At 44.9% G+C, this 18,312-nt stretch overlaps 1 protein-coding gene across 1 annotated transcript; it reads left to right on the top strand.

Moving 5' to 3' along the window:
- Positions 1 to 241: 241 nt before the first annotated feature.
- MFSD4B (major facilitator superfamily domain containing 4B) lies at positions 242 to 17,192 on the top strand. Its single transcript, XM_066247768.1, has 4 exons — positions 242 to 603; positions 2,622 to 2,790; positions 4,211 to 4,327; positions 6,286 to 17,192. Exons 1-4 carry the CDS (start codon positions 556 to 558, stop codon positions 7,497 to 7,499), a joined length of 1,548 nt encoding a protein of 515 aa, XP_066103865.1. The 5' UTR covers positions 242 to 555; the 3' UTR covers positions 7,500 to 17,192.
- The last annotated feature ends 1,120 nt before the right edge of the window (positions 17,193 to 18,312 follow it).

Here is an 18,312-nt window from a genome sequence, read left to right on the forward strand (position 1 = left end):
CTTGGCCCCTATTTCCTCATAACGGTTCCAACGTGTCTTAGCTCCAGTTTGCTCCGCCAGGGGGGGCCAGCCCGCGGGCCTCTGTGGGCTCAGGTGTGCCGCGGAGAGCTGGAGAACGACATCTTGTCTCCTGGCAACCATATAAACTTCCGGTTTGCGGCGAGGCCTTGATTGGCAAGCGGCCACCTTTCCGCTCTGTGACCGCGCAGGCGCGGTATGTGCCAGAGGGCCGAGCCTGCAACCTGCAGTAGCCAGCGGAGTCTGAAGTTACAGTCGTCAGCGTTGACACGGGGCCGCCCAGAGAGGTGGCACTAGCTGGGACAACGGGTCTGGAGGCGCGAAGCCAGGCCTCAGCTGGGAGCTCCCGAGGCCTCGCTGAGAAGCAGGGCAGCAGTAAACTGCCTCTCCCGAGCCATCGAGCTGGAGTTGGAAGTAGAACTCCGCGGGGCCGGGCCCCCGGCTGCGGGGCAGCGCCTTCTCCAGGCCGAGGCCCCGGCGGAGAATGAGCCGAAGGCGGTGGCAGACTCTCGGCGGAGCGGAGGGGCGGGGAGCGTGATGCGCTGGTTCATCACCGCAATCCTCTGTGCTGCCTTCCTGGGGCTGGTGAGAGCGGGGCCGGAACAGGTGGCCTGTGGAGATTGTGGTTTTGCCTCTGCCACTTGCAAACTGTGTGACCTTGGGCGAGTTAATGTGCCCGAGCCTTAGTTTCATAATCTGGAAAATGGGCACAATTTTATTCTTGGCGGGTTATTGTCAAGTGCGAAATTTATTTTCCAGCCCCAGCAAACCTTCCTACCCCTCCTTGGTGGGGTAGGGAGATGCCAAAGGGGTTGCCAGGAAGCCACTGAATCCCCACCCCCCCACCCCCAAATTATTACACAAAGCTGCTTCTCTGGGATTTTCTCTTCCTCTTCTCGCCCTTTATTTTTGCAGATGGGGAAAGAGAGCCAGAGAGGGAGAGGAAGTAGCTTTTCCCTATGACACAGCTAGTTAAGTGGTAGAGCCAGGGATAATATATCTCTTATTTTGCCATGTAAATCCCATGTAAAACAACCCTTCAGATTCTTCAATGTTTTTCTTAGAGCTGACTGCAAGGCTAGAAGCTCCTTTTGCCAATCCCCTTGGCTCCCCGCGATTCCCTTCTTTCAGGAGGCCTATCCCAAATCACTTGTGTTTAATATTGGGATCCTGGGAGTTGGGAGGGTGCGTTCTCTGAGGACAGCCGTGCCATGCCACTTTAGCGGCTTTCTCTAAGCTATAACTGATTCTTAGAATATTTTGATTTGAAGAAAGAAACATTCTTGCAGATGCTTGATGAGCCCTGGCTGTGTCAGATCTTGTAAATGCTCTGAAGGCAGGAACTAATTTAATTACAGCTGGTGCTCAATCTTCCCTCCTTGGTGCTTCCTCTGTGCCTGTACCCAGCCTGCCCCTAGAGCCAGCTCCGGCTGGAGCAGGGAGTGCACCCAAGCGTTTAGAGCAGAGCAATGCAATTAGAATCAATTAGTCTCGACCTGTAGACCAATTAGAAACATTTTTTAAAGTGTCCACGAATTTCCTCATGAAGCCAATTGTGAATCTTATTCTGGCTAAGACTACATTGTCTTTGAGTACAAAATTTAAAGTCATTGTATACATGTGTATGTAATATTTTTGAAGAAAGCCTTATATGATATAAGGCTGTGCTGATGGCATGGAGTTTTCTTTGAAGGAAATCGTAGAAATGTTTAAATTGTTTATCTTCTGCTTTATAAGTGTAATTCAGAGGAAGGACTCCATGTGTATCCAGAAATACTGCTGTTTTAATAGCATCAAGAAATGGGGATAATATTTTGATGGTTTGATAATTGAAACTTTTAATACCTAAATTCTTGTGTTAGCTATTTGTGCATGTAGTATATTTCAAAATACAAAACTATTTCAAAAGTTATTATTGTTTTTCTTTTGGGGGGTGGTGGGGATTGGGTGGTAGTCAAAAGTTATTTTTTAATGTTACATTTTACTATTAATACAAAATAAGCCTTTTAAGGCAGTGGTCCCCAACCTTTTTTGGGCCACAGACCGGTTTAATGTCAGAAAATATTTTCACGGATCGGCCTTTAGGGTGGGACGGATAAATGTATCACGTGACCGAGACAAGCCTCTAGAGTGAGTCTTAGATGGATGTAACAGAGGGAATCTGGTCATTTTTAAAAAATAAAACATCGTTCAGACTTAAATATAAATAAAACAGAAATAATGTAAGTTATTTATTCTTTCTCTGCGGACCGGTACCAAATGGCCCACGGACCCGTATTAGTCCACGTACCAGGGGTTGGGGACCACTGTTTTAAGGTATTTCCCAAAAAGGTAACAATTGTAGCAAAAGCCCAAAGAATGAAAGAATATCTTAAAAATTGGGAGTTGCCAAAACTAGAAAAACAGTAGGAGTTGGCACACAGAAATAAGAGGTTAGCTCTAGTAGTCCAGCATTGTCATTGTTTTTCCTAACCGTGGGATTTAAAGTAATCCCCTTTATTACACTGAAATCCTTGCCTCCCTTTTTAATAGTAAAAAATGCTACCACATATATAGACATTTTAATGACTATAAATAAAACCTTTTGTCTTTTAAAACTTTAGGGCTTGAGTATTGCTATCCTGGGACCCACGTTTCCAGACTTGGCAACAAATGTGAACCGTAATATCAGCAGTCTTTCTCTCATTTTTGTGGGCCGTGCCTTTGGGTATTTGAGTGGCTCTGTGATTGGTGGAGTTCTTTTTGACAGTATGAATCATTTTGTACTTTTGGGTAAGTGAAAACTAATTTTTACCTTCTTTAGAACTTTCAAGGAATTTACAGTTTGTTTTTAAATATGAAACATCTAGTCTGTAGAGTGGTTGACAACTTCAGCGGGTGGTATTGGGTGTCCTCTTGGTCGTTGCTGGGAATCTGTGCTGGGCTGCTCTGGCACGTTAGATTAGCCCTGGAGCGTGTTAGCCGTCCTTGGCCTTCCCGACGCTCATTGTCACTTAGGCCCCATCCTTGGCTCACATACTGGTGTTCCAAGAGCTCTGCTTGTCAGAGTTCAGGGCAGATCTGGGGTCACCATAGATCATAATGAATTCCTTGAACCTGCCCAAGCTAAACCCTGCACTGAGAATGAAGGTGGGGTGGGGGTGAATGATGCACACTAAATTTTTGTCCCTGCTGTCCCATGTCAGTGATGACTCCAGACCTATCTCACCCTTAAAATAGATGGCATAGCTTTTAAGTTACTTTTTAAAGTAAATTGACATGTTTAAAGAAAGTTTGGATTAATGTAATAAAACTGCTTTGGAAGTAAGGAGAATAATTTACTATTGTTGAATAAATAGATAATCCTCTGATTTTCAAGTGGGTTGAAAGAATATACTTCTTTGATTTCCCTCCCTATCCCCAAGTAACTTATTTAATCCATTTCTTCTACAAACTACTATAGTAATTGCATTTTTTTCTTCTTTTTTTACCTCAGATTTAAAATTCTCTTTAGATTCTTAAATATGAAACATTTAAATAAATAACTTTTGAGCTGTCTGTTTTGCTCTACAACTTTGCCTTGTGTTATGGTACAGTTTGATTATTAGCAATGCTAGCAATGTATCCATATTAGAGTAACTTTTATAGTCGGTACAGATTATACAAATTTTGAAATGAAATAACCATTGGTAGAAGCTGCACATCTCAGATGTTGACTTGCTCTCTACACTTTGCACAAACATTGTTTCTTTTTTTTCTTTCTTTCTTTTTTTTTTTTTTTTTTTTGCATTTTTCTGAAGCTGGAAACAGGGAGAGACAGTCAGACAGACTCCCGCATGCGCCCGACCGGGATCCACCCGGCACGCCCACCAGGGGGCGACGCTCTGCCCACCAGGGGGCGATGCTCTGCCCATCCTGGGCGTCGCCATGTTGCGACCAGAGCCACTCTAGCGCCTGAGGCAGAGGCCACAGAGCCATCCCCAGCGCCCGGGCCATCTTTTGCTCCAGTGGAGCCTTGGCTGCGGGAGGGGAAGAGAGAGACAGAGAGGAAGGCGCGGCGGAGGGGTGGAGAAGCAAATGGGCGCTTCTCCTGTGTGCCCTGGCCGGGAATCGAAACCGGGCCCTCCGCACGCTAGGCCGACGCTCTACCGCTGAGCCAACCGGCCAGGGCCAAACATTGTTTCTTACAGCTGACTTTTCCCTTTCTTCTCAGGGGTGTCAATGTTGGCTACCACAGTTGGTCTTTATCTTGTTCCGTTTTGTAAGAGAGCAGTGCTACTGGTTGTCATGATGTCCATCTTTGGTGTTTCAATCGGCATTCTGGATACAGGTAAGTGAGCCTTTCAGTGTTATCTCTGGGAGTAGGGGCTTTCTACTAGAAAAAGTAGAGCAGATGATATTAAATTGTCATTTGCGGACACTGACCTAAGTTGGTTATGGGGTCACCCAGTCAGAACTACCCCTCTGGCAACTACTTTTCTTGTCAAGTACAGTCCCAGTACCTGTTTTTGAGCAGCTGGCCACAGAGTGAATTTAAAGAATTTTGTTCTATGAGAGTCTTGATTTACAGTATCCTAATAGCGAATCATTCCCCATCCCCCATGTGTAATTACAGTGCAGATGAGTGAGTTTTTCTTGTGGAATAGAACTTGATCGTTGTAGTATGGGAATAATTGATGGGTTAATAGGTTAAACCAAGTTTAGAGCCATTATCTGGCTGGGGAATCATAGAAGCAGCTCTTTAATTTAAAATGCACTCCGCCTTTTGAACTAAGAGAAACCTGTGCTATACATTGTTCTCCTTCTATTCCTTTTCTCTCAAAAGTTCTTGCCCTCCTGCAGAAGAGCCTCTCTATGTATCCTGCTCACAAAAACTAGGGGATCAGGGACCGTACAGATACTCCAGTACTTCCAGCCTTTGGTATAGTGCATTTTCACCAATGAAATAAAAGTTGGATGGCCCTGGCTGGTTGGCTCAGTGGTAGAGCGTCGGCCTGGCGTGCAGGAGTCCCGGCTTCGATTCCCGGCCAGGGCACACAGGAGAAGCACCCATCTGCTTCTCCACCCCTCCCCCTCTCCTTCCTCTCTGTTTCTCTCTTCCCCTCCCGCAGCTGAGGCTCCATTAGAGCCAAAGTTGGCCTGGGCACTGAGGATGGCTCTGTGGCCTCTGCCTCAGGCGCTAGAATGGCTCTGGATGCAACAGAGTGACACCCCAGAGGGGCAGAGCATCGCCCCCTGGTGGGCATGCTGGGAGGATCCCTGTCGGGCGCATGCGGGAGTCTGTCTGACTGCCTCCCCGTTTCCAGCTTTGGAAAAGTGCAAAAAAAAAAAAAAAAGTTGGTTTTGCATCTCATTTGCATAATTGAACAACTTTCTTTGACTTGTCATTTGCTTTTCTGATGTTCTTGTTTAATAAAACAATCAAGTTCTTTTTTTATGGCTTCATATTCATTTTGAAATATCCTCTAATTTTTGTGAGCAGTGTAGTATGTTTCTTGATATGTCTTAAAACCTACTAACATAGACGATCTATGTTCACCGCTAAAACTAGCTTTCTCCCCTTCTTCTCTGCTCTACTGTTATTTGAGAAGTCAGGGAAATATTTTATACTTTAGGCTTAGTTTGGTTGTAAAATTATAGGGTGGAATTTATCTGCAAATATTTTCAAAGAAAGAGAAAGAAAATTTAAGAGTCGATGCTGCTTGCCTTTCACCTTGCTAGGTGTATAGATAGTGTAAGTGCAGATGCTAGACAGTAGCCATGTTTCCTAGAATTGGCACAGCAGAATCCTGTAGTGTTCAAATTCCTGAGCATGTATTTTCTATCTGCTGTATACATAAATAATTTTCCTCAAGTGGCTACCAATTGTAAGTACAGAAAGATTTGGTAATTTGGCCATGATCTGATGGTAACATATATTTAAAATATTTATAAATAAATATTTGAGTATTCCCTTCCCCTTCAGCCTGGTGTTAGAAGTGTAGTGTAAAAACCTAGGGCAAATGTGCCTGGCGCAAGGAAGTAGTGGTTTACTAGCTTGTAGAATTTCATCTGTGAATGTTTGATGTTGCAATGCTTCGAGTTCTCTGGTGGTGGTGGTGGCGGCTTAGAGTTCTTTAATGATAGAATTGACTTAGTTGCAACATTTGATAACTTAAAATATTAGAATCCTTTTGCTATGTAAAATAGCAATCCTTTTGCTATGAAAATTACTTCTTTCCGATAGTAATGAACTATTTTTTACTAAGTTACTATGATTAAATAATTTTTCGTATCTTTCATTGGTAGGTGGTAACGTCTTAATCTTGGCTATTTGGGGGGACGAAGGAGCGCCACATATGCAGGCCTTACACTTCAGTTTTGCATTGGGTGCCTTTTTGGCTCCACTGCTGGCTAAGTTGGCATTGAGCACGACGGTGTCTGCTGGAAACCACACAGAGGCTGACTTGAACCATTCTGCCCTCAACCAGTCATCTGAAGCTGACTCAGAATCTCTGCTCGGAGTACCTGACAATATGAATTTACTGTGGGCTTATGCTGTTATTGGTACTTATATTTTTGTAGTGTCTATCTTTCTTTTTGCTCTGTTTTTAAAGAAAAACTCACAGCAGGAAAAAGCAAAAGCAACTGTTCAGAGATCTCGAAGAGCTAAATATCACAAGGCCCTGCTTTGTCTCCTTTTTTTGTTTTTCTTTTTTTACGTTGGAGCTGAGGTGACGTACGGCTCTTACGTTTTCTCGTTCGCGATCACCCATGCGGGCATGACCGAAAGTGAAGCGGCTGGTTTGAACTCCGTCTTCTGGGGGACCTTTGCAGCCTTCAGGGGCCTGGCCATCTTTTTTGCTACATGTTTATGGCCTGGAACCATGATTGTGTTGAGCAACATTGGCAGCCTAGTGTCATCATTATTTTTGGTGCTTTTCAACAAGAGCCCTACTTGTCTGTGGGTAGCAACCTCCGTGTACGGGGCCTCGATGGCAACCACGTTCCCCAGTGGCATTTCTTGGATTGAGCAGTACACGACCATCCACGGGAAAGCAGCAGCATTTTTTGTCATCGGTGCTGCCCTGGGAGAAATGGCTATTCCTGCTGTAATCGGGATTCTTCAAGGAAAATATCCCGACTTACCTGTCGTGTTGTACACCTGTTTGGGGGCAGCAGTAGCCACTGCTGTCTTGTTTCCCGTGCTCTATCAGTTAGCCACCTCACCTCTCAGTCGACAGCAGAAAGAACACAGGAAAAGTGAGGACCAGAAAGCTTTGCTTTCTAGCTCGGGGCTACACGACTATGAAGAAGACAATGAAGAGGAAGATGCAGAAAAGTGGAATGAAATGGAGTTTGAAGTGATTGAAATGAATGATGCAGTGAGGAATTCTGTAATAGAGACATCTAGAAATATCTTGATGGAGCCCGCAGCAGAAGTCTCTAACCAGTTCCACTCAAATGCATTAGTGGTTGAGTTCTCACCAGTTAGTCAGTACCAGTTAGCAAGCCCACTGTGAATCACCTTGCGAGAAACCAGGACAGAAGGGACTGACAGAGAAGATGGATTATTTACTGACTTTCTTGAATAACTGCCAGTTTTCAAGAGGCTATTCAGAGCAGAGCATTAGCAGATTTGCAACATGCTTTGGGGATCAAAATGTCTAGGTCAGAGCATGGCAAACACTAAAAAGTTCGATATGTTCTGTAATTCCCAGAGTCTGTCATAAAGACCACTGGTCTCGCACAGCAGGATCTTGTGGGGCTAGTATTTGGCATGTGGCTGATTAGGTAATATTTTATCGTCCTCACCTCTCAGAGCATGCAAAGAAGGCATTTTGGTTTTGAGAAGTTGGCTGGTGTTTTAGTAGAATGAAACCATCTAGTTGAATAAATTATCAATCAGCATTATTCTACCAGGGAAGTTGAAGAGGGTTGTTTCATAAAACAGACAGAGATTATTATTAACTATCTGTAGTGTTGGACCAAAGAATGCTAATGCCTCATTTGATTTCTGATTTCTTTGAAGAGAACAGAGGACAGGGCCCTCAAGCCTTGATTTGAGGCCTTAGGGCCTTGCGCTCAGTCGCTTAACTTTCCTAGGCCTTATTTATCTCATCTCTTGCTCCGTGATTCTATATGTGAAAATGAGACAATTTTCAAACTAGGAATATATAAATTTTAATGTCTGCTAGAAATTAATATAAGTGCCACTCCATTCTTTATTTCAAATGAGAAGTGAAACAAAATTGATAGTTTCAAGAATGTGTTAGTGATTATGAGTACATGTCAGTTTAAGAGACTCAATGTTTAATACTTTATTTGAATAATCCTCTGAAGAATACATTTTTGTCGATTCTGAGATATACCTTTTTAACATTTTTTTGTTGTATTTTTCTAAAGTTGGAAACAGGGAGACAGTCAGACTCCTGCATGCGCCTGACCGGGATACACCCGGCATGCCCACCAGGGGGCGATGCTCTGCCCATCTGGGCGTTGCTCTGTTGCAACCAGGGCCATTCTAGCGCGTGAGGCAGAGGCCACAGAGCTGTCCTCAGCGCCCAGGCCAACTTTGCTCCAATGGAGCCTTGGCTGCGGGAAGGGAGAGACAGAGAGGAAGGAGAGGGGGAGGGGTGGAGAAGCAGATGGGCTCTTCTCCTGTGTGCCCTGGCCAGGAATCGAACCCGGGACTCCTGCACACCAGGCCGACGCTCTACCACTGAGCCAACCGGCCAAGGCCCTTTTTAACATTTTTAACCTCTCTGAAATCAGAATGTCTTAAAAATTAATGGTCATTTAACATTGTGACAAACTTAATTGATAGTTTTTTTCTGTGTACACATAATGTTGCGTTTTACAATCAGTGTCTTAGATTCAGTGGAATATAGTAACTTATTCAGTTATGGAGATTATTTTTAGCCATTTTACAAAGAAAGGTTATTTTTGTATGCTAATTTTGTCTACTTTTGTTCAGATGAGATTTGGAAATGCTGTGCTCTGACTTCAAATTTGTCTCCAAGTTACTACATTAGTAGTAGGACTATGAATGTGGTCTCCTGAGGACCTTTGCCTACCTCAGTAGCAGAATCTGGGGCTGAGCCTTGCTGTTCCAGAATTTGTTTCCCATTGAGTCTGATTGGCCATCACATTGTATGCTCTGTAAAACAGGCTGCTAGTTTCACTCATCATTAGGCAGTTTCCAGTGATTGGAATACTTGTATCACCCATCTGGGGCTCCTCCTTCCTGAGTTTGAAATACCTAGGAAACCAAAGTAATGATGAGAAAGTGGTTTGGTGGCCTATGAATCAGAGGTCACCAAGGGTACTTTATATGAGAATGGCAAGGCTGGTGTGGGCTGTCCTTTGAAAAATGTCTAGCGTTAATGGCAGATTTTGTTCACTTTACCAAGTTTTATGCAGAATAACAGGTAATTTCTACCTGATTGCAGTATGTCTGCTTCTTTTAAATATACAAATTTGCCCTTGTTTTTTTCTTAAGTGAATTACAGTACTCTTCTTGACCACTGCCCATTCACCTTATATACCTGCCAATATATTAGTTATATAATATGTTAGACATGTTAATAGTCTAACAAATTTTGGAGAGGGCTGGTGGAAAAATTAGCAGTGAAAAGCCTATGCTTCTTGCTCTTCTTATTCTGTACTTTCCTCTTTGCTGGAACGTGGAGATGACCTCTGCTCCATTTATGGCTTTTCCTCGGCTTGTTGGGATTTAGGTAGTAGCAGCTCTTTGGCAGCTGGGAAGCTCACTAGACTAGGGATTCTATATTTAAGGGGAAAAAGATGCAGTTTAGGCAGAGAGGGATGGTAGCAAGAACCTGGCAGAAAATTTAGAAATCCACACTGGAGTATCCACTAGAGTTCCACAAACCAAAATGTGAATGGCCATATGAGATTATAGGCATTGTTCAAGTTTGATCATGTATTTCCATATTGGAAGGATAAGACAGTACAATCTCAAGAATTAGCACTCATCCTAATAACCAGTTTTTAAGTAAGCATCTGCTGATATACAAGTAACCAATACAAATTTTTCTATTACTGCTTTACAAATTATCACAAATTTAGCAGCTTATAATAACATGTATGTTTTTTTGTTTTAGATTTTATTTATTCATTTTTAGAGAGGGGAGAGAGAGGAGGGGGGAGAAGCAGGAAGCATCAATTCCCATACGTGCCCTGAAGCGGTGACCTCAGCATTCCATTGTTCCATCGGTGGTTGATGCTTTATATACTGCACCACCACAAGCCAGGCCAAATAACGGATTTTTTATCTCACAGAGTCCTTGGGTCAGGAATTTGGTTTCAGGAATTTTATCTCATAGAGTCCTTGGGTCAGGAATTTCAGTGTCTCGCAAGGCTGCGATCAAGCTATGGGATAGAGCTGTGTGCCTTTCTGGAGCTTGTGCTCTCTTCCAGACCTGTGTGGTCGTTGACAGTATTCAGTTCCTTGCTGTGGTGGACTGAGGTCCCCATGTTTTGCTGGCTTTCAGCTAGCACCTGAGTCCATTCTTAGGACCTCCCACAGTTCCTGGCCATGTGACCCTTTCCTGGATCCTCGCACAGCCTGGCAGCTTCTCTCTTCAAAGCTGGCAGGAGACCTCTCTCCTACCTAAGAATTTGCTAAGATGGTTTTAATGGGTAATGATGGTAGACAGTTATCTAAAAGAGAAGGTTCCTTGTGTATAAAGGAAGCAAACTGAGGCTGGCAACTTTGGTTTCAAAATCTTGGTTTTGTCAGGATTGGAGCTCTTACCTCAATGCCCTCTGGCTAATTGGCATCTGGGCTATGTTGAGCTTGAGTTGGATTTTTATTTAGGTATAAACAGTTTCATATTGAATAATTTAAAATTTTATAACACAATTTTTACTGTCAAGGAGAATTGTTCTTTATTTTCTAGCATTTTTCTGTGGTTATCTTAATTATGTCCTCTCTTTCTGCCTCATTTATTTTTTTAATTCTTTCAGAGATCAGACATATCCTTTAGCTTTTTGCACTGTGGCTGTTAATTCTTTTTTTAATTTTTTTTATTTTTTTATTTATTCATTTTAGAGAAGAGAGAGAGACAGACAGAAAGGAGGAGCAGGAAGCATCAACTCCCATATGTGCCTTGACCAGGCAAGCCCAGGGTGTTGAACCGGCGACCTCAGTGTTTCCAGGTCGACACTTTATCCACTGCGTGTGGCTGTTAATTCTTTTTTTTTTTTTTTTTTTTTGTATTTTTCTGAAGCTGGAAACGGGGAGAGACAGTCAGACAGACTCCCTCATGCGCCCGACCGGGATCCACCCAGCACGCCCACCAGGGGCGACGCTCTGCCCACCAGGGGGCGGTGCTCTGCCGCGACCAGAGCCACTCTAGCGCCTGGGGCAGAGGCCAAGGAGCCATCCCCAGTGCCCGGGCCATCTTTGCTCCAATGGAGCCTTGGCTGCGGGAGAGGAAGAGAGAGACAGAGAGGAAGGAGGGGGTGGGGGTGGAGAAGCAAATGGGCGCTTCTCCTATGTGCCCTGGCCGGGAATCGAACCCGGGTTCCCCGCACGCCAAGCCTACGCTCTACCGCTGAGCCAACTGGCCAGGGCTGTTAATTCTTGATAGTGTTTTCATGTCTTCCTTTTGGCATATATATATATATATTTTTTAATTTATTCCCCCCCCCAAAAGTGAAAGGAGGGGAGACAGATTCCTGCATGTGCCCCAACTGGGACCCACCCAGCAACCTGTCTGGGGCTGGTGCTCTACTGATCTGGGGTCATGCTTGGCAACCAAGCTATTTTTAGCACCTGAGGTGGAGGCTTCATGGAGTGCCTGGGGCTGATATGCTCAAACCATCGAGCCATGGCTGTGGGAGAGGAAGAGAGAAAGAGAAAGAGAAAGGGGGGAGGGGTAGAGAAGCAGATGGTTGCTTCTCCTGTGTGCCCTGACCAGAATTCGAGTCCAGAACATTCACATATTGGGCCGATGCTCTACCACTGAGCCTACCGGCCAGGGCTGGGCTTATATTTTTATTTTATTTTTTTGTGGCAGAGACAGAGGGACAGATAGAGACAGACAGGAAGGGAGAGAGATGAGAAGTATCAGTTCTTTTTCTTTTTTTCCCCCTTCTTTTTTTTTTTCAGAGACAGAGAAAGGGATAGCCAGGGACAGACAGACAGGAACGGAGAGATGAGAAGCATCAATCATTAGTTTTTTTTTTCGTTGCGCGTTGCAACACCTTAGTTGTTCATTGATTGCTTTCTCATATGTGCCTTGACCGCGGGCCTTCAGCAGACCGAGTAACCCCTCGCTTGAGCCAGCGACCTTGGGCTCAAGCTGGTGAGCTTTTTGCTCAAACCAGATAAACCTGCGCTCAAGCTGGCGACCTCGGGGTCTCGAACCTGGGTCTTCTGCATCCTAGTCCGACGCTCTGTCCACTGCGCCACCACCTGGTCAGGCGAGAAGCATCAGTTCTTCATTATGGTTCCTTAGTTGTTCATTGATTACTTTCTTATATGTGCCTTGATTGGGGGGCTATAGCATAGCGAGTGACTCCTTGCTCAAGCCAGCAACCTTTGGGCTCAAGGCAGTGACCATGAGGTCATGTCTATGATCTCATGTTCAAGCTAGCGACCCTGCACTCAAGCTGGTGAGCCCCGTGCTCAAGCCGGGGACCTTGGGTTTTCGTACCTGGGTCCTTTGTATTCCAGTCTGATGCTCTATCCTCTGCGCCACTGCCTAGTCAGGCCTGGCTTATATTTTTAATTGCAGAATGCTGTTAGTGTCAGGTCTCTAAATCTTGCCTTTGATGGATTTGGTTATTAGTTATTGGCTGGCCTGGAGGAATGTATTGTAGTTGTTCAATGACATGAGTAGTTTAAGGAATTGGACTTTTTAGCTTCTGAGTTTAAGCTTGTTGAGTTTATGAGGTACTTTTAAAAATTTATTTTTAATTGAGATAAAAGTTTCATAACAAAATTTATCATTTTAACCATGTTTAAGTGAAACATTAAGTCCATCCACATTATTGTGCAGCCATCACTCCGCCCTTCACAGAACAGTTTCCATCTTGTAAAACTGAAACTCTGTTCCCATTAAACAGTGACTCCCATGCCACTCTCCACGGTTCCTGACAGCAGTCATGCTACTTGTCATGACTTTTTTTAAAAATATTTTTTAGATTTTATTTGTGCATTTTTAGAGAGAGAACAGGGAGAGTGAGGGGGAGGGGAGGAGCAGGAAGCATCAACTCCCATCTGTGCCTTGACCGGGCAAGCCCAGGGTTTCGAACCAGCGACCTCAGTGTTCCAGGTTGATTTATTTATCCACTGTGCCATCACAGGTCAGGCTCTCATGACATTTTTTTTTTTATTTGAAAGACCAGTGGTGTTTAATTTGCTTTTTTAAATTTAAGTATAGTTGGTATACAATATTATATTGGTTACAGTATAGTGATTTGACATTTTTAAACCTTGCATTGTGACCACCGCACTACTTGTAGTAATCATCTTGTACTTATGAATTTGACTAATTTAAGTACATCATATACGTGGTATCATACAGTATTTGCCCTTTTATGACTGGCTTATTTCACTTAATGTAATGTCTTCAAAGTTCTTCCATGTTGTGGCATGTTAAAATTTCCGTTGTAAGTCTAACTATTATTCCATTTTATGTATATTTTGTTTATCCGTTTATCTGTTGATGGTCACTGACTTATTTCCACCTTTTGGCAATTGTGAATAATGCTGCTATGAACTATGATGTACAAACGCCTGGATCTGCGATTTCAGTTCTTTTGAGTATACCCCACACAGGTAGAATTGCTGGATCATATAGTAATTCTGTTTTTAATTTTTGGGGGTGCTTTCTTTTATTATTTGGTGTAGATTTTGTATTAATCCAGTGTTTCCAGAAGAGACCTGCTACTGGAAGAGGCTAGAGAAACAGGCTTTTGTTGGTATTGCTTCACACTCAGGCAGGCTTTGGACCTGTTATAATCAGCTCACTATCACTCGGGTACTGAGTAAATAAACTCAAAGGCTATGCGAGGCATCCACCTCAAAGCTTCATTATCTGTGCTTCCAGTTTTTGTCGTCACTGCGCGGGCGTCTTAAGAGCTTGCTCTGTCAGGTGCCGCAGACAAGTGCGAAAGGCCCTCCTCCCCTGACCTTGCAGTGCTGGCTGTTATCATCATGTATTTGGAATTTTGATCCCAGTTTTCTGCTGAACGAGTGTTTTGTGCTGTGTGCTTCTTGTTGTAAACTCTGGCCCCCTGGAAGCTGGATCGTGTGGAGTGGGGCACGTGGGCCGGGCTGGGCCTGGAGCCCTCAGGTGCCGGGCCCCATGCCGGAGCCCTCAGGTGCCGGGCTGGGCCTGGAGCCCTCAGGTGCCGGGCCCCATGCCGGAGCCCTCAGGTGCCGGGCTGGGCCTGGAGCCCTCAGGTGCCGGGCCCCATGCTGGAGCCCTCAGGTGCCGGGCTGGGCCTGGAGCCCTCAGGTGCCGGCCCGTGCCGGAGCCGGCTGCACTGTCTTTCTCACAGCAAGTCTGCTTCTCTGTGGGACTTCTTCCTGTCCCTCCTTTCTTCTGTCCCATCTTCTGCATGTCTCAAGTCTAGATTCCTGATGACCGGAGTAGCTGCCCTGGCCCTGACCGGGCAGAGCCCAGCACCAGAAGTTGCTGGTCAGCCTGTGAACTAGCCTCCCTTGGGCCGGTGCCTGCTGCCCTCATCCCGGGAGTGGCTCCCTCTACAGTCCTTCCCCCACTGTTCCGTGTCGGGAGCTGCGTGTCCGAGTGTGAAGTCCCTGTGTGCTGTACCCATAGGAGTGCTGGACTTAGTGAATGCTTGCTAACGGAGGCCCGAGTGGGGTGTTGCGGGAGCAGCTGCGCGAGCTGGAGGCTGAGGAGCGGAGGGTCACCGCGCCCGGCGGCCGTGCGGGAGGCAGTGCGGTGCAGCCGTTGGCAGAGGAGCAGAAGTGTACGGCCAGGAAGCAGCTCACTGCAGAGTGTGTGGCCAAACTTATGTTTTACTATTTCAAGTAAGATTTGCTATGACAAACTTTCTGTTAGCTTAAGAGCCACTGGCTCTTATTATGAAAGGTGTTATCCAGTTCCAGAAAAGTCAGTACAGTAGCAAGCTCTTGCTTCCATGGTGTGTGTTTCTGTTTATTTTCAGTATTTTTATGTGTAATCTTTGGGGTCATTCCTTTTTTTTTTTTTCCTGTGGCAGAGACAGAGTCAGAGAGAGGGACAGATAGGGACAGACCGACAGGAAGGGAGAGAGATGAGAAACATCAATTCTTCATTGTGGCTTAGTTGTTCATTGATTGATTTCTCATATGTGCCTTGAGCAGGGGGCTACAGCAGACCAAGTGACCCCTTGCTTGAGCCAGCGACCTTGGGCTCAAGCTGGTGAGCCTTGCTCAAACCAGATGAGCCCGTGCTCAAGCTGGCGACCTCAGGGTCTCAAACCCGGGTCCTCCTCATCCCAATCCAATGCTCTATCCACTGCGCTACTGCCTGGTCAGGCTGGGGTCATTCTTGACTTAGAGTTTTGTAGAAATTACTGAGCCCAATGCAGTTGAGATTAATATAGTGAAAACCTGCTTAAGAAGGTGACAGTACCACAGTTTGATACTAACCTGGGGGTGGTTCAGTAGTCAGAGGATATGGTGTGGTTGAGCTGCATCTAGGGTTACACCTGTGGGCTAACTGAGCAGTTCTCCTCTATCAGCCCTTTTACTTACCACTTGCAGAGAACTCTACTCTTAGGAGATTACCCCATTCTGAGTCCAAGCACTCTTTGGACCTTTACTCTTGTTGAAGACAGACTCAGAGATGGGAACATTTAGGGAAGGAAAAGTTTACCTTCAAAGAGCACGAGAAATGCTGTCTTGCCAAATGAAACACAAGTTTTTATTTGTTTGTTTGTTTTGTTTGTTTATTTATTTAAAAGAGAGAGAGAGTCAGAGAGAGGGACAGATAGGGACAGACAGACAGGAAGGGAGAGAGATGAGAAACATCAATTCTTCATTGTGGCATCTTAGTTGTTCATTGATTACTTTCTCATACGTGCCTTGACTAGGGGGCTACAGCAGACTGAGTGACCCCTTGCTCGAGCCAGTGACGTTGGGCTCAAGCTGGTGAGCCTTGCTCAAACCAGATGAGCCTGCGCTCAAGCTGGCGACCTTGAGGTTTTGAACCTGGGTCCTCCACATCCCAGTCCAACGCTCTATCTACTGCACCACCGCCTGGTCAGGCTAAAACATGTTTTTAAAAGAAAAAAGCAAGACCTACTAGGGTTTCCAAGTTTGCATTAGTCTGTTCATGGTGGAAAAGTCCCTTTCCCACGAGATTATCATATTCACAAAGGGCCTGACAAGTCTTCAGACATCAGCATAGCAAAGGATGAAACTTTTTTGCTAGGGAGTTCCAGCTTATTGGATGTGACCCTGTTACTTTGGATTTATCTCAGGGTCCGAAGTGTCCCGACTGTGATAGGGGAAGTGCTTAGTCACACTAAGCAGGGCAGAAGGCCATTTGGCTTCTACACCTTCCAGGAGGATCAAGGACCCGAGGGAGAAATGTGATTGCAACACATGTTCTTGTTCCCTGGTCAGGTGACAAGCCTTTGCTCGGGTTGTTTTCACCCTGGCTGCTGTTAGAATCACTGGGAGTGCTCAAAACCTGATGCCCAGCATTATTACTCAACTAGGAATTGATCTGGAGTAGAGCCTGAGTATTGATATTTTAAAAAGCACCCTCAGTAGTTGTAATATGCATTTGAGGTTGAGAACCACTGCTTTTAGCAGTGCAGAGAAGACGACTACTGCAGGGGTGTTAAAAGGTTAGCAGCTTGGTTAGGTCATGCTGCTTTTGCAGATGCTTAGCGTTTCCTGCACCTACCTTCCCTGAAGGAGAGGGGAGAGAAGGGGCTCTCCCATTTCCTGTCGCCTCCTCTGCTGCTCTGTCTGGAAGGAGCGGGTCACTGCTGTTTGACACCCTGCCCTGAGCAAAACCAAACCTGGACCTTTCGGGTTGCCCTTCTAGACAGTTTTCACGGATTGATTTTGATTCAGGAAGCTTAATGGGGTAGCAGTGATCTTGTAGATTTATTTCATCTGGATTTCAGACTGCTCATTGTTTTTGTGGTGGTGCACAGTGTAAAAGCTTGTTTGAATAAAATACTGAAACAAATAAACTGATGTTGGTTTAACATAAGATTCATGTCTCATTTCATGGATGTTTAAAAATTAGTTTGGCATCTTTCTGGAAATTAGTGAAGAATACTTCCAGATTTGAGATTTTGAGGGCTCCAAAATGTATACAGTCGTCCCTCGCCGTATCGCAGTTCACTTTTCACAGTCTTACTGTATTGCAGATTTTTAAATTGTATATATCTAATTTTGTATCACAGATTTTTCGTTATTTTGCGGTACATAGATACTTTTATATATTAATTATTTTTGCTGTAAAATAAGGAAAATAAGTGTGGGAAAGGTTAATGGCAGAGTGTGAAAGGTGTATAAGAGTGTAGGGAGGGTTTTAAAGCCTTAAAATATATATAAAAAAATAAATATAAGGTCGCTACTTCACAGTTTTTGCCTGTTGTGAGGTTCTGGAACCCAACCCCTGTGGTAGACGAGGGGCCGCTGTATGTTCTTCTTTGATGACATCTAACATTTCTGGCCCTTCTGCTTCTCATATGTTTATGATCTAATTTCTAAACTTACAAATTTGCCAAAGAAGCTCGCTGGGTATCTTAGTTAATGTTTTACTTTAATAATTCCCCAGTTTAGACGACTACAGAGATGTGACGGAAGGAAGGTTTCTGAATCGCGGACCCTGGACGCTACTCCCCGCTCCCCTCAGTGCTGGCCGCAGCCGAGTGCCTGGCGCTGGTGGCCGCGGCCCTGCTTGTTTTCCTGTCTTTCTAGAACAGTTATAGTGATCATCTGCTTCTCACTGTTCAGGTGTACAGCCAACTCCCCACCCCTTCACACTTCACTAAAATTTTGAGAAGATGGTTTTAGAAGCAGGAAGAGTGAAAGTGAGAGCCACTGCAGGACCACGTTCACCCTCGTCTTATCTGAGCAGTGATAAGTAACACTCCTCATGTCCCGTTGGACGGCTGCTACCTGTGCACTCAGCACAGAGTTTCTAGACTGGACTTCACTCTGGGCGGGGATCTTTTTGTACCTTTGCCTTCTGCCAGGACTGTGAGCAAGTTTGGGCTTTTCTGGCTCCTAGATACAAAACTCTAGAAGCCTTGGCATTGGGCCAGATATAGAATTTCAAGTATGACCGACTATGTGGTACCCAAGGGTCCCCAACACTTTCC

The sequence above is a fragment of the Saccopteryx bilineata genome, chromosome 12, assembly GCF_036850765.1.
Source record: "Saccopteryx bilineata isolate mSacBil1 chromosome 12, mSacBil1_pri_phased_curated, whole genome shotgun sequence".
NCBI lineage: Eukaryota > Metazoa > Chordata > Mammalia > Chiroptera > Emballonuridae > Saccopteryx > Saccopteryx bilineata.